Below are 16,616 nucleotides of genomic sequence, written 5' to 3' on the forward strand. Positions count from 1 at the left end.
GCAATGCTGACATGAATGAACTATGAACACACTTAAAGAAGCAGTAAAGTTTCAAGACCATGAAAACAAGTAAGAACGCAGGAATACAGCTTTTGTGTTCCCAAAGTTTTCATTTTTCTTTCTTTTGTCGCCTAATTAACTTTTTTTTCCCCACCAATTATCAGCAGAGTTTATATGTATACAACTTTTGAAGCCGACAAGCTTCCATAAATAAAGTCCTCAAAACACAAACAATAAGATTGTACAGCTTTTCTTCATTTTATCTTTTTTTTTCCGTCGGAACTTTCCTTCTCTTTTTTTTTTTTTTTTTACCCCTCCTTTTTTCTTTTCAGTCTTCAACTAATTATTCAATTTGTTTTTCCTATAAACAGGGTGGATAAAATACAACTTTCCTCCTATGTCCCTCACTGCACTTTGCGCAGTCGTACAAACAGAGGATCTCCACATCTTGGCATAAATCATTCTGCCTACAGTTGGTTGTGGTCCCCACTTTGAATGAACCATCAACCCAATTTAAATCTACTCCGACTATTTTTGTCATATGTTTCTGCTACCCAGCTCTTTGAGCAGGACGCAAATGCTTCTGTATCATACAACAGTGCTGTTACTGTCATTTTCTTCAATTTGTCTTGGGCTACGTCTTCTCGGCAGCCAACCGTTGAAGCCGCTTAAGCTTAGACATAAGCTGTGAGAAAGAGGGACGCAGATTCGGGTCACTGCAGAGCAACAAATAAGAAATGAACTAATTAGAACGTACAGATCCATCATAGAGAATATAATTATCACATTGAAATAGTATGTCAAAACCGGCATCTGAGACAACTTTATGGCTAAATAACAACTCACGTGGTTAAACTGAAAACATACCTCTCCCAACAATCACTTATAGTCTGCGCAACCACTGGGTCAACATCTTCAGGTATTTCAAGACGTCTATTCTGGAATCCAACAGCTCCAACTACCTGCATTGGGTTCATCCCACTCCATGGCATACGCAAAGTAGCTAACTCCCATAGTATCACACCAAAGCTATAAACATCACTTCTGCAAACAAGAACATCAAATTAACATCAGATAATTTCCGAATAGTAGACCAGTATAACTCTCTCTCTCTCTCCGTGGATCATGGACTATAAAAGATGTTATATGCTTACTTCTCGTTAGAAGGTTCATTTCGTAGAACTTCAGGCGCCATCCACTCTGGCTGTGATAAATAAACAAACATGTAAATCATACTTTGTCGAAGATAAGAGCACAAATTAGCCCAACATCTTGAATGATGTTAAGTTCAAGAGAGCATAAATTAGCTCATTAATTAAACACTATAGTTTACCGTTCCAGCTGTGGATTTGGAAGACAGGAAAGTGTGGTGCTTCAGACGGGATAAACCAAAGTCACAAACCTGCACAGACATTGTTTGTTACTGTCATCAGACATGGAGACAATCGCAAACTCACTATATACAGTACTTATTATACAGTCACACTTTTTTGTGTTTGTACATTCTTTGAAATACATATAGATATAAGAATCCCATACTTTTTCCAAATTGATCTGTCTAATCCACATTGACACCTGTTGGAGTATGAGGGCGTGCGCCCCTCCAACAACACCGACGAACTTTGATTCCAGACTTAGTTACTATATCTGAAATAGTTTGATAAAGACTTGTGCAGGCACAACAATTTCTGTTTAATTGCAGATATTCCTCAAATAATGGCTCAATGAAGAGGAAGCTCAGTGGTAAATGTTATGTGTTAGTTGTTATACAAATTTTGAGCATGTTGATTCAATAATTTTCATGTACTCTCTCACCAATAAAAACAACATGAATTATGACCTCAAAAGATCATGCAACACAAGCAATCCTTGACCAACATCGTGAGCAGCAATCAACACAGCTGTTACATACTTGTGACATAAATCTAGATCTCATAATGTCACACTTTATTGTATTAATGAAATATAATGTTATAACGATGTATCACTTATGCTAGACTACATATAAGTTGTTATCTCTTCTAGGGATAACTTCTTTGTAACTCTAATAGAGACATCTTTTGCAGAAGATTCAGGACTTTTGGGCGAGACGATTAGTGAGAATCCTTGACTCCAGTATTACTCATAGAGAAGCCTTTTGCTCTTCACGAAATAAACCATGCAATTTCATAGTACAACTATTATTGACTTGCCATTTTTATTTCACTTCCACATGTTTTTTCACTATAATGCACTAGTATATTAGAATGATTTAAGGAACTATTGAAATTGAATTCATATATTATATACTATATCCAAGACTCTTGAGCAACGACAATCTAAAACTTGCATGAGTCTACAAAATGTTCACGTTCTCCAAATTATTTTAGATTATTCACCACGCCATAACTTTCAATTTGCAATAAATCAACAATAATGACATTAATGAAAGAGGAATGCTAGCGAGCTAACCCTTAACCCGTGACACCTCTTAAAAAAACAAAGAAAGTGACTTGCTGACCTACCTAACCCGTTTCTTTTTTTTTTTACGTTGAAAGCAAACACATGAAACTCTCTGGTAAACAAAGTTTACAAGTTCTTCACCCCAATTCAAGTTAAGTTTCAAATTTATATTTGTGAAAGGGGACACAAATTAAGTAGCACTCAAAGATGAAGATGAGAATTTCACACCTAATTCACCAAAAACTGCTATTACAACAAGAGATCTCTTTCAACAAAGCCTCGCGAATTTAAACCCAACTTAGGTAATTCAAATTCAAAGCAAAGATTTCAATGACCAATGCATATTTTTTTTGAAAAACTTTACCAACATCATATGATTAACTCAAGTTGAAATCCCAAAGAAAATTAATTGGGTTCAAGGTGAAAGAATGGTGATGCAACAAAAAGATGGGTAAGAGGGGGAAGAATAGGCTCCGGATGGTGGAGCAAGCAAGAAGATGTGTAGTCTATCTTTTCTTTTCATTTTATGATTTTACCCTTCTCATTTTCCGCCAGTTTTAAGTTACTTTATTTTGTTTTTTTAAGAGGTATCACGGTGAGGGGTAGCTCGCTAGCATTTCTCTTAATGAAAAGCTCCATTCAAGATCTTTGAAACAAACTGCACATAACTGTTTATAGATGATACAACAAAGCCTGGAAAACTAAATTCTGAGCACTGAATAATAGCATGTACAAATTCAGCATTGCTTCTTCACTCATTGTCCTTCAGTTCAATAGTTGTCCCTTCCCATGTCTATCGTACTTCCCATCACATATATTTGCCAAAAGAATATTTCAACAGAAGTTGTTAAACTCCTAATACAAGTTTACGTGCTTTCACCACTTGTTCATAGCACACTCCTCCATTTTAACTTTGCATGCAATTGGCATTCCCCCAAGTCCCCAACACTGCTTTCGCCACGCCTCTTCATATTGAATAATAATTTGTGCTTAATTAAGGAAAACTTTCTCCCAAATATTGAATTATTATGTACGTCATAATTTTATGTAGTTTTAACCTTTTGGGTAGTCTGTTTTGCTTTACGGATGAGCCACTTATTACCATCCATAATTCCATATTGTTGTGTATTTCCCATTCTGCTTCTCATCAATAAGATTTTACAATCTCCCTTCACATTTACACCATCTATCTCTTCCACAACTGCATGCTCCTTTCTTGCCTCCTTGTTACGCCTTAACGTAGTAATCAGTGGGAGACAATCTCAACCTGAAGATCTAGGATTAGAAGAAAACCCAAAGCTTTCAATCTCAGTTGACAGTTGAGCAGCTTGTGCCATAAATTATGGCAAACAATCTAACTTCCTTCCAAAACCATCACAACGATGAAGTTGTCCAGCATTAGTCTAAGAAAATCTCTTACTCTCAAAAAATCTCTGGACTATATAATAAAATTTCGGATCCTTGTACAATCTGATAAAACTGTATTAATTATGTTGTATACACAAAATTAATTTTCCTTTTTATATCATTTGACCTAGATCAGGTTTGTCTAAAGTGTGTGTGTGTGTGAGAGAGAGAGAGGGAGATTCTAGGGTGGATATACTATCTTTTTTTATTTCCCATTCATAAGACTCCGCTACAACTTTCAAGCTCCATGCCCCACACAGAAAAGAAGGAAATACATCTTCATTTAGATCAGTGATACAAATTTTATTAAAATCAAGTAAAGATTGTTACAACTTACAAGAAAGTTGTGGAAGATCCTTATAAAAGAATAAAAAAGTCATAATTACACAGCGGAAAGGCAATGCAATCAAGATACTTTCTCACTACCTCGTCCCATACTTTTAGCTTGTAGAGTTTCTTTTTCGTGTTTTTTTTTTTCAATTTTGGTGTGATTCTTCTCCCTTTTTTCTTTTTTCTTTTTTTTGGTCTTGTTCTAATAAGAACACTGCAAACTTTAGATAGTACTATAAGCCTTAGTATTGGAGATTTTGAAGTATTTCGTATTGCATTTCTAACAATTTAAATAAGAGTCTTTATTCTTGTAGCAAGAGCTTCAGCAAAGAATTTGTGTTTAATAGTAGCAATTTGAGAGTTTCCAACAAACCGCACTTGTACGGAGCTCAAAATCTCTCTCTCACTATGTAGCTTTATCAAAGTCACATCAGAACTAATCATCTACACTGTCCATTATTTTAAGTGACAAGAAAACCATTGCATGGTTTGAAAGTTCAGAGAAGGTAAGTATACCAAACATATCCTTCCCTGAATAGCTTCTACAGAGAACAATAAGTTTTTACAAGGGACTTCATTATTTGAATGTTTAGTAATCAAGGTTCTTTCACAAACTCATGCAAACAACTAAAGTGACATGTACAGCAAAAACAAAAGTGTGATCACATGTTTACATTCCATGGTAAGATCACGCGAAAAGTTAAAAGACTTATATATGCATCAACTCTAGAAAAAAACGACAAAACAAATACAAATTACTGGTCAAGGATATCTATTCTCCTTTAATAATAACCAGGAACATATCAACGAGAATTTTAAAAGTACCTTAACATTCCAATTTTTGTCAACAAGTAGATTCGGAGACTTCAGATCACGATGAACAATTGTAGGGTGGCTCGTGTGCAAGTAATTCATTCCCTTAACCTGCAATAAACTAACTACAATCAATGAACCCCAAAGAGGCCAATCACTTTACTGAAAATGAGTCTCCAACAAATACCACATCCAGAGCCATCCGCAGCCGTCGCTTTTCGTCGATTTGTAGGTTGGGTCGATGCAATAACCTATACAAGCTCCCCCTGCAAACAAACAATTGAAATTGAGCTCTTATGTATTATGTGTGTGTGAAATGCATTCTGCAATTCAGGACAACGGATTGCTGCTCATGAATTATTAGTTCAGGTACCACTAATCATTTCTGGCATAGTGAAGAACAATTCAATCTTGTCACTACTCACCACTAAGACTCTAAGAGCTTCAAAGAGTAAGATCTATGTTACTTATCGAATCCTTCACTAAGGAGAGGAAGAAAGAGGATTCCACAATTATCTCTTCATGATTTTCTTTTTACAACTTCTTCGAAAACATATATCCTAAAAAGATATCTTAGTTTAAGATCGAAGTCACCAGGATATGACAACTTCAATTCCAGAAAACTCAATATTTAACAGAATGGAAAATAGTCAAATGCCACAGTAGGTATTTCGAAACATATCTATAAATAAAAACACAATTATATTGAACTGCTGGAATATACATAATTTCACCCGGCAAACATAACCACTGTAAAACACAACAACATGCATGGGAATCATCCATCTCACATGCTGAATATAGAAAACTTTGTCTTCATCAAAAGACAACAGTTTGGTTGTAATATGTCAGAGTTTTTCTTGACCTTCGTGGCTGTAAAGGGGTGTTCATACTTAGTAGGGGAGAGACATAGTAAAGTAGGTGGGGGTTGGACAGACTGATTTAAGATTGGTATTTGGTAGGTGTAACCGTGTAAGTAGTAAGTACTATCTAGAGTACTAGACACTAGACAAGGAAGATTGTCTAAGACAAAGATAATATAGGATAACTTTTGATATATCATGGATTATGACAAGATTTAAGAAAAAAACCCACGACTAATCACAAACTAACCCAACACTGGAATTGCTCAATGAAAACCGTCGGGAAAAAAGTAGGTGTTTTTTTTCCATAAATCACAGAGACCAAGTAATACATAAGAAAGCTGTAACAAAATGAGTATTCTGCAATTATGTTTGCAATGGGATTTTGCACTAAATTTGATAGCTGAAACATTGAAGACTACCAACTACCCGTACAAGTGTAAACACAGAGATCAGACACAACTTTGCAAATTAATCATCAAGCAAACACACACGTATACTGAGACTGATATACATATTCCAACATAAGTATGGTCTCAGCATGCATATACAAGTAAAACCTACCTAGGATAAAATTCTGTCAATATTGAGAGATTAGGAGGACGTGTAACTGCCCCCATAAAGAGAACAACATTTGGGTGCCTCAGCCTTAGCATGATTCTGACCTGCACAGTGCCACCAACACAGGTAGAATTTGATTATTGTCTAAGGGAAGCAAAAATTGTGGTTTTTAAAGTTAAAGTGGTCAGTAACAAGATGACAATGCTCTAATTAATTAACTAGATTCTATTAATAGATACTGTGCCCCCCATATATTTTTGAGGCATGGAATTTGTTTCAATTGCCCTTCTTCCTGAGCTTATGCATTATATTTTCTCTTGATGTATCAGCTATATCAATAAAACGCATAGACCATACTATAAAAATGAGATTATAGTAAGTTTACACCACAGGACACAGTTTCTTTTCAGTTTTAAAGCTTACTTCACATCGAAACTGCTCCAATGCATCACCAGAAAGGTCTTGGTCCAAGAACTTTTTCACAGCAACTTCCTGAAATGAGCTACAGAGATGTCATACCAGTCCATATTAAGAAACTATTTCAGCTGAATATCAGTCTTACTTTAAATTTCACAAACGTGGAAAATTTCACAAACGTGGAATAAAGTGCAACGGATAAATAGAAATGCTGCTTGTAGATAAAACCTAATTGGTAAGACTTGAAGGTAATTGACAAGGGAAAATGGATGAAAAAAAAGAATAAAAAGGAATTTTGGTGTTAGACCAGTGTTAGCCATGTATACAAAAATGATTACTTACATAAACACAACTGTTCGAGACATCCCTATGAGTCAAATCAAGAACAGGCTTACAGGGGCATTCCCATTCCTAGATATCCCTAAGAATCAAATCAGGAACAGGGATACAGCCATACAGGCCTAAACAGAAAGAGCTGGATTCCATCTGAAAGAATATAATCATATTTTTCCTATGAGATAATTATCTTTTTCTACAAAATGCGTATAGCATTGGTGCGGACAAGATCATACACTTTTTTTTTTTATGTTGTATAAGCAGGTCCAAAAATAGAAATAAACTATAAAAAGCCATCTTCACTGACTTGGGAGTTTGTGGGAAACTAGGTAAAGTCGGAGCAAACAAATTTCATACATGCAAATTTCTATTGGGTCAACTATTTGTCCGAAACTTATAATTTTGAGAAGAGATGGGAAGAAATCCTTTTGAGACCTACATATTGAACTCGGCTATCTATTTGTTAAAAACTCACAATTTACAAGAAGTAGTTGAAGTGAAACTTTTGTTTCTTGTCCTTTTTCTAGGTGTCCCAAACCATCTTTTTGCTAACCTGATCATTTTTCTAAACAAAACTGCTCTTCAAAAATAAATGAAGACGAAGATTATGATGATTTTGGTGAATTAAGGTTTAATCAAAATAATATTTTACAACAAAGACGACCAGATACCAAGTAAACATCAGAATCGAGATTCCTCATCTGGCACCTTGCCCTCCGATCCTGATATGTTGTTTCAAGAGGATAGATATCCTCTTCTTTAAAGTCTAAAATCCTGAAACCGGAATAACATAATAGTCCCTGATAATCTGTTATCCTTCCCTCTAAAACCAAAATTCTATCAAGCCCCCCGTTTGGATATTTTCAAGTTATCCAATTTGACACTAGACTTTCAATGGTACATCAAAGACTTCAACTGTAAGACAAAAATTGCAGAAACTATATTCTTAATCAGGGATCTGTAGCCTAGTATTGAAGTTTAACTACAATCACCATGAACTCAATTCCAACCACCACCGACCAAAATATTTGAACAACATCAAAACATTCAGAAGTAGTGTTTGAAAAAAAAACATTGCATGTTGTAACTTAAAACTCAAATGCGAGGGAAAAAAAAACTAAATCATTACTAGTTAAAGTACAGAATCACTTACAGTGCCATTCCAATCGGCACGATAAACCTCTCCATATGAACCTGCAATATATTCAAAACCGCTTTTAGTGACCACATTTTAAAAGGCTACTAAATCGGGATTTTTTATGGACTTTTCCTTTTGTGGGGAGTGATAATATGTTTGCTTATAAAATGAATAGCACAACAACGGAAAAAAAAAAAAGGGGAAAGGTTGGTGTTCCAAGGGCCACTCATTATGTGCATCACCAGGCCAAGAAAAAAAGGGTGGAAGAGGGTACGCTCAGGAGCATACATGTACAACATCAAAACAAGCTACTCAACGACAAAACAAAACACAAAAGCCCAAAGTGATAAATAATACTATGGAAACATTGCTTCTGACATTCTTTTTACTTGCATTCTATAAGGCGCTTTTAGTAATTATCTTTATTTGTAGAAAATAGATATGAGTTCTGTCCTTCATAACTAATTGTATTCTATGCATTCTATTATAACTTACTCTACCATTTTCACGTATGCACAGAAAACAAGATTTTAATACGATGTGCCCCTATGATGTAATGACTTGTGTTAAAAATAGAGCTGATGAGACATGGAATGAGTGACCAATTTAGGATTGAATGAGAATATAAACTTACATCATTTGTTCAAAGACCCCAACCAATCATTTAGGATATGAGACCCATGCTTGAAAACGCAGGTAGTAAGAACTCAAAGTAAATACTAGGAAGTAAAAAAGTATTTGCTTCATAACCCCATAAGTACAATATTAATTCTACTCATTAATGCCAAAGTAACACACAATCCCTAATAATAAGGAGCACAATTGTTAAATATTTCACTACATGATTGGAAATTCCTCCAAACTTACCATTTCTTTGTGCCTATCTAGGTAAAGAACTGAAAGCATCTCAGAAATTATTTTATGTCTAGGAAGAAGCCAGAAATGAAATCCAGAAATGAATTTCAAACCAGCTTTTGAATATTACAAAGATTGAAATACGAGTGCTATTAAATCGTTGAGTACTCCCCGAGTAATCGGTGAGTACTCGCTACTCGCTGCTTAGCCGACCCGACTAACAATTTAATCCCTGATTACAATCGGGCTCAAAAACTCCCCGAGTACTCGGCCGATTAGGCCCGATTAGCCGAGTAATTGTGTTCACTATTTCAATGTTAAACATTGAACTCGACATTTCGCCGATTCAACCAACCCTCGATTCTGTAAAGTTCTACACTTTAATTATATTTATTTTAGTTGATTGAGTGTTTTAATTGTTTATTGATTGATTGGGTTCTTAATTGGCTTCATTATGTTGATATTTCAAAGTTAAATATATTTAATAATTATTTGTAAAGAAATATAGTGTTATGAAAAATCGTCCAATTAATCCCGATTAATCCCCGACCGATTACACCTACTCGCTACTCGCTCTTCAAGTGAGTATCAACCGAGTAGCGATTTAACTGCACAATATACGACAATTTGAATTTGGCTATGTATCCCAAGAAATCAACAAAGAACTCCGATTCATAAGAATAAATTATCACGCGCCCACCCATACACTAAAACACAATATTTCTAATATCAAAGAAAACAATATCAATTAGGGACTTTGGACCAAGGTTGTCAAAGCAGACTGTTTAATGTCCTAATGACTCAAGGCCAATCTTAATTTGCATCTTTATATGAAACCACAACTTCAATTAGCTCCACACCATCAAGATCTAAGTTTGACACAATAGAGTTGGACATACGGTCCATCGAACACAATCAAGATCAAATCAGATTTTGGAAGGAAAAAATCCATCATAGGTCATATCTCCACATGAACTCAGTAATGAAGAGTGAAAAAATAGTTTAACCTGAATAGCAAAATTTCCTGAGTGGAGGTTTAGTAAACCAATGCCAAAGGGAAAAATTGCGCTACTGAAAGGAATTATATAAGGAAACCTTACAGCTACTCTGTTTCCTCTTTAAGAAAAAAGGTGTTACTTCCTAAAGACTGAAAGAAAATAAGTAAGCATGACATACCCTACTACAACACAAAAAGAAAAGGTAAACAGTAACACATTGAAGCATAGTGAAACACCAAAGAGACAACAAATAAGCACAAGATGATTAGGCACACGATAATAAGAATCCTCCCACCGGAACACAAAGAATTTCCTATGTGAAGACAAAAGTCTTGATTATAACAATCTCCCCACTCCTTCCAACATCTTAAGGCATAGAGACTCTGCACATCTCCGAATTTTTTCTTGCGGGTCTGGTCAAAGATCCTAGAGCACTTCAAAGGAAATTTATTGTCCAACTATGAAAACCTTGTGATTGGTACAATAAAGCATAAAGCACGTCACACACATCAATGAACAAACAAACCACATGCTTTCTTCCAGAATAATGAGTAACTTTCTTGATTTGCATCAATAAGTCAATAACATAAGAAATATTTTAAGATGCAGAATTTGTGTGAGTGAGCAAGAAACACAAATCGCTTAAACATTTTGAGCAAAGGAAGCAATAAAATAAAGCACAGTGAAAATTTGTTACCCACCAAGCCCAATTCTTTCACCAATCTGAATATCTTCCCATAGAATCTCCCAATCTGCTTTTTTGGCAGGAAAATTCTCCCAATCTGCAACCTCATCCAGCATTGGGTTAATTCTTTCATTTTGGAAGCTGCTTGTAGTAGCTAAATCAGTATTAGGTGAATCCATAACTTTCACGATGAATCCTTCAGTGCTCTGTTGACAAACATTTCCTCTAGCTTCTTTACTATTATCTACTGTTCCTTGAGAGCATTGCACAACATCGCCATCCAAGGCATTTCCCAGCACTCTTTGGCTAGTGTCAACTGCAAACAGTAAAGTTTATCCATTAATCCTTCCCCTGTCAAAATACTTTTAAGGGTGGATGAAAAAAACAACAGATACGATGGCTGCACTCAACAATTCTACATAGAACTTACCGTTGACATAATTATCAACCAACACAAACCCATCACTTGTAGTCCGAAAAGGTAATGGTCGACAAACACCTTCATTGCTCACATTTGTGTCACCCACAAAATGAAGATCTAAGCCCGTAGAACCGAGATTTTTGGAGTGCAACAAATCTGAACTAGATCTCTCTCCTTTAAAATTGGAATAAGCATTGTCTCCTTTCTGTATCCCTGTAACCTCCTCTGGGGGATGGTTCTGCCTGATTCCATAATTAGCTTGATTGAAGGATTGAAAGCCTTCAAAGGGTATGAGGGAACGCTCCTCATTCTTACATTTGTCATCGACAGTACTGCTCTGAACAAGTACTTTCTGCTCAACCAGATCCTGCGGAAGAGCTAAACCAGCAAATAAATCTGGAGGAGGTGATGCACCACTCTCTAGTAAAACCGCATGCAATTTCTGCGCAAACTCTGGGTTTTGTGCTGCACTTATCACATATTTGGAGACATCTTTAACTTTCATCTTTTGAGCAGGTGAAGGTTTTGCACTAACTACAGACGAGCCTTCACGTGATCTGCGAAGAGTAGGAAGAAGCTTGCCAAATTCATGTTCAAATCTCTCAGTTTGATTTTTCTCTGCAAGATTCGAACCATCTCCCTTTGAGGGGCCAACTGCACTTAGAGTTTCATTTGGCATCGAACTACCAACTACTAGAGCAAGATCAGAGTCAGAGGAATTGTGATCCCGCATTTCATTTGTAATTTCAGGAAGGTCAAGGATATTTTCGTTTTCCACTTTTGACTCCTTGACTCTCTCATCAATGGTTATGGAGCTCATTATGTCTAAAGCAGAACTCTGGAGATGGTTACTGGGAATTTCAGCAGGAATAAGTGCTCCAGGAGCTCCCATCAGATCAATTATATATTCACTGCATCATTCGATATTCAGTCAGTAATGTTCCATGTTTGGATATGGATTTATTTACCCCAGAGACTACGAAGAAATGACAATAATATCGCAGAATGTAACTAAGGAAGAATTAAGATATCCATCTTGAATGACTTTATGCCTCTATGAGTTACAAACGAGAAACAGACCTACATTACTTTAATACAAATTACGCATGTAGGCGCTGATGTACAAAGAGTTATAGACAGCAAATAAACAGTCCTACTGACTGCATGTTGTGCTTTTCAAAAAGTTAAGAAAGAAAAAACAAACAAAAGGTCGTATGGACACCACTAAAAAGGTAAAAAGAACACACACGTAGTTTTGGATGTGGATCCACTATATAAAAGAGCTCCAAATATCCATATCATATAACAGAAATGACACCAAATAATTACCCAATAAAAGGAAGTAAATTTCAGAAATGAGCTTCAGCAATGGGATACCACGTAAAAACTGCAGCACCACAAATTGATAAAAACATCCCCCAAACAGCCTATTTAAGTGTATATCAGAGATATCAGAAAGGGCACTCAAGCAGAATATCAGCATTACCTTTCGTGATCAACTTTAATCAAGTTCACAGCTCCCTCATCAGTACCAGTGTAGTAGCTTCCCTTCACAAGCCTACATGGAAGACTGATCCGATCAGCTAGAACCTAGCACAAGAAGTACATATTCAATAAATTTGACGTCTAAGTTAAAATCTGAAACATCCGGAAACTTCTGACTGACAACTAGCAAGCAAATCCATGTTCTGCCACAAAGAAAATTATCTACTCAGAAAGTTCATTGTAAACAAACAAGTAGGATGCTTTACATTTCTAAATTGCTTTAAAACAATTGAGTCAACATCGATCATTTGTACCACGATATGATGTAAATTAAAAACAATATAGTAAATAGATTGATACTGTAAATTTGGCAGTATGGTCATTTTCCAATGGGGAGTCTTAATTATCCAAGGTAAGTCCTTGTCGGGTGTCTTAATTAAATGCCATAAATAGAAGAACATGTTACGTAGACTTATCTCTACCTTCCTTAATTATGAAATTTTGATTAATAGAACTCTTCATCTTCACTGGATACTGACAAAAAAAAACACCCTCTGGCAAGAATATTGTGAAAAAAATGCACTGCGACAACCTGAGCATCTACTCTACTTCAATTGGGTGTGTGTTACTCATCCTTTCATTGATCCAAATACCAAAAAAACTTCACGCCAGTATGAAAAACAGAAAACGAGGGAGGGGTGCAACTACTTCAAACTAAGCTATATTGCTTACATCTGAAGTATAGCCAGGTAAGAGTTATTCAAAGAAACCGGAATGTATGGAACTACAATAAAACTATGTTACATGGATACACCATTTAAAACTAATCCGTGTCGGATATGTATCCACGTGTCTTGTCGGACACAGCACAGACACATATTGTATGTGATGGATATAAATTTTTTTATTTATCCCCGTGTCAGACACTCCGTATCCGTGTCAATGAAACTTAGCTATAAAGCAGAACAGGGCAACTAGAGCAATCCTTTCTATGATTTATACATCTATTAACAAGCTGGAACATGGGTATCATGGATTATTTCATCTCTTTCAAGTTTCAAGGAGTAAAGTAATAAAGAATATATTAGTAATGTAATGATAATGCTGCATAAGAATGTCTCACGATGGTCCTATATAACAGTTATCACGACAACAAAACCACTCAATGAATAATTAATTGATTTTTTTTTTCAGTCATTCTTTTCCCCTTTCCTGGTCTATTAATAACAAAACGGATTCTTCCAATGTATAAAAAAAAAATCCAATGGCTTTTGCTACTATGACCTTCCCAACCACAATTTTCCAGACATTTAACCTCGAAAAAATAAATTATATTGATACTAAACAAAATAATAATAATAAATTGTAAATTAAGTTGAGTATATTATAAATATAAAGAAGTATGGGTAAATGGATACAAAAAAAGTGGGTTCCTTCGTTTGAGTTCATAAGATGCAAATCTAGTCTACATCCCAAAAGTGTATGAGCTTAAAAAAAAAAACCCCCACATCTTCTTTATAACCCTTGACTAAAACAAACAAGAGGCAATTATCATACTTGATATAAAAAAATACAAAAAAAACATTGCACGGATAAAGACTTGGAGATATTACCTTAAAAAGCAAGGCCCTATGACGTGAAAGCCCAATGTCAAGGCAACCAAGAGGGAGAACAATGGTATTAAGAGAAGTTCTTAATTCATAACTCCTAATCGTCCATCTTCTAAGTATATCCTCAGCATCACCAACTGGACCACCCATAGTATTAACAACCAAATTAGCAATATTCTGAACCAAACCACTAACAATCGGACCAAGCTCCAACACTCTACATTCCGCAGACAACGAAACTACTGTCCTCTCAAGTTCTTGCAGTGCAGGATCAATAACACGGTTAACTAAAATGACTTCATAATCATAGCTATCCGAAATGGACGTGGCGTGTAAGTCCAGCAATAAAGGCATTTTCCCTTGCTTAGTTGAATTGGAGGCAATTCCATACACATCATAGAATCCATCAACTACTTTCTCGTCATAATTCACAACATTATAATTCTGGCAAGTAGACAATCATCATCAGTTTACTCCACATTATTATATAAAGAAAAATAAACGAGTGGAAATAGTTACCCAATAGCGGAGAGATAAAAACTCGAAAAGAGAGTCATCGTTATTGGAAGAAGCAGAAGAAAGGAGAGATGAAGGAGAGCAGGAAACAAGGCTTAATTGTTTAGCAGCCTTGATCTGAAAATCATTATTATTATTACTATTACTATTACTATCTGGATCCGATGCACTTATAGCTAAAGCTAATTGCACTTGAAACTCTTCCTCAAAAAAATTGAAATCCACTGAAGAACTATTCTCACTTGGCTGTTGAGAAGGGGAAGGAGAAGTAGTGGGTTGTCGGGTATGGGTATTATTATTATCCACGACCCGGTTTTGATTATGTTCGGTGTTTCCTCCGATGTGGAGTTTGCGTAGGAGATGTTTCATTTTAGACATGGGTGTAGATCGGGGTCGTTGAAATAGTTTAATAGAATACTGGAGAGAGATCGTCGTGAGGACACCAACTGGAGAGAAGAGCCCTTTTTTTTTTGTTCCCTCCAATTGAAAGAAAGAGAGGAGGAGAATAAGTTAAAGAATAGACATGTGAGAGAGAGTCTTAAGAGGGGTAATTAATTATTAATATGGATAAAATATAATATATTTAATTATTATACTTTTTCATAGTTAAAAATAGATGTTGAGTTAAGTTACTATTAGAGAGAATAAATCATGGTTATTTTCATTATTGATTTTGAATTAATAATTTAGCGAGAGGACTTTGCATTGTAAACTCCTCGGCTACTAAGACAAATTTTAAAATGCTAACCAATTTGCTGCATTTTTATTTTCTTCCTTTGCTTTTGGATTTTTTTGTTTTGTTCGGTGAAAGAGAAAGAAAAAATGTTTCATCACTCGTCACTAATGCTATACTCATCTTCACATTATCTATTATAAATTGATAATTATGGCTAAGCCTTAACTCTGCCATCCAACAGACATTTCTGTTTCATTATTAAGAATACATCCTCCAATCGAATTCCATACATAGGACCTACAGTTAGTAGTTGGTACTACTCAACAAACTACACAATCCTACTGTGGAAGGAGTCGGCAGGAAACAATGATTAGTTAAAATCAAGGTATTAAGATGATTGATATTTTTTTGGTAAAGAAGTAGATGGATAAGTTTAACTGCATGTTTAAGCCCATACAATTAATAATAATACAATTCTTAGGACATTGTTGAGAAACGTATACACTATTGTATGGTCCTAAAACTCGTTCGACATGTCCCAATCTAGTTATGAAATTTGTGGTTTGACTTGATCAAGTTACATAGTAATACCCGAATCTTATTGTTTCCACCCAGTTCATACTTCATAGGCTGCCCGGTAGGCCATGGAGTACGATAAATGTAAATGAGATAAGGTCATAAAGATTAACTTTACATAATTGGGAAGGTACTGAATGAAGGGAAAGGGTTTCCCTTTTGTTACGATTTTTTTAGGATCATGATCCCTATATAATCCGAGCTTATTGAGCTATTTTTCACTGCAAATGGGCCACTGGACCCAATTGATGGTCACCGTGAACTTACTATACAAGGTGGGATATGGTTCATATATTAAATAGCAGCATGCACCAAAACTTCGAAAGTTACTACATTTCTAGTAAGAGAAAGTGATAGGAATTGAAGACTGTATCTTGGAGTTAACAAACAAAAGATTGAGAAGAGATTATGATTTATGAGACAGCAAAGATATGAGTTGAATACTTGAATATAATGGATGGATACAAACCAAACAAGACACTTGTGA

The 16,616-nt window shown here is 35.5% G+C and overlaps 1 protein-coding gene across 1 annotated transcript; it reads right to left on the reverse strand.

Annotated features, from left to right (window-relative positions):
* Window positions 1–39: 39 nt before the first annotated feature.
* Window positions 40–15,382, reverse strand: LOC147512140 (Protein kinase superfamily protein). Its single transcript, XM_086595093.1, has 14 exons — window positions 14,881–15,382; window positions 14,365–14,805; window positions 12,753–12,856; window positions 11,276–12,177; window positions 10,862–11,161; window positions 8,323–8,363; window positions 6,840–6,908; window positions 6,420–6,520; window positions 5,180–5,258; window positions 5,005–5,103; window positions 1,334–1,402; window positions 1,155–1,204; window positions 868–1,044; window positions 40–716 (listed from the first exon to the last, which is right to left on the reverse strand). The coding sequence occupies exons 1-14, from the start codon at window positions 15,253–15,255 to the stop codon at window positions 635–637; spliced, it is 2,889 nt and encodes a 962-aa protein (XP_086451219.1). The 5' UTR covers window positions 15,256–15,382; the 3' UTR covers window positions 40–634.
* Between the last annotated feature and the right edge of the window lie 1,234 nt (window positions 15,383–16,616).

Source organism: Coptis chinensis, chromosome 3 (assembly GCF_015680905.1).
Source record: "Coptis chinensis isolate HL-2020 chromosome 3, ASM1568090v1, whole genome shotgun sequence".
NCBI classification, from domain to species: Eukaryota; Viridiplantae; Streptophyta; class Magnoliopsida; order Ranunculales; family Ranunculaceae; genus Coptis; species Coptis chinensis.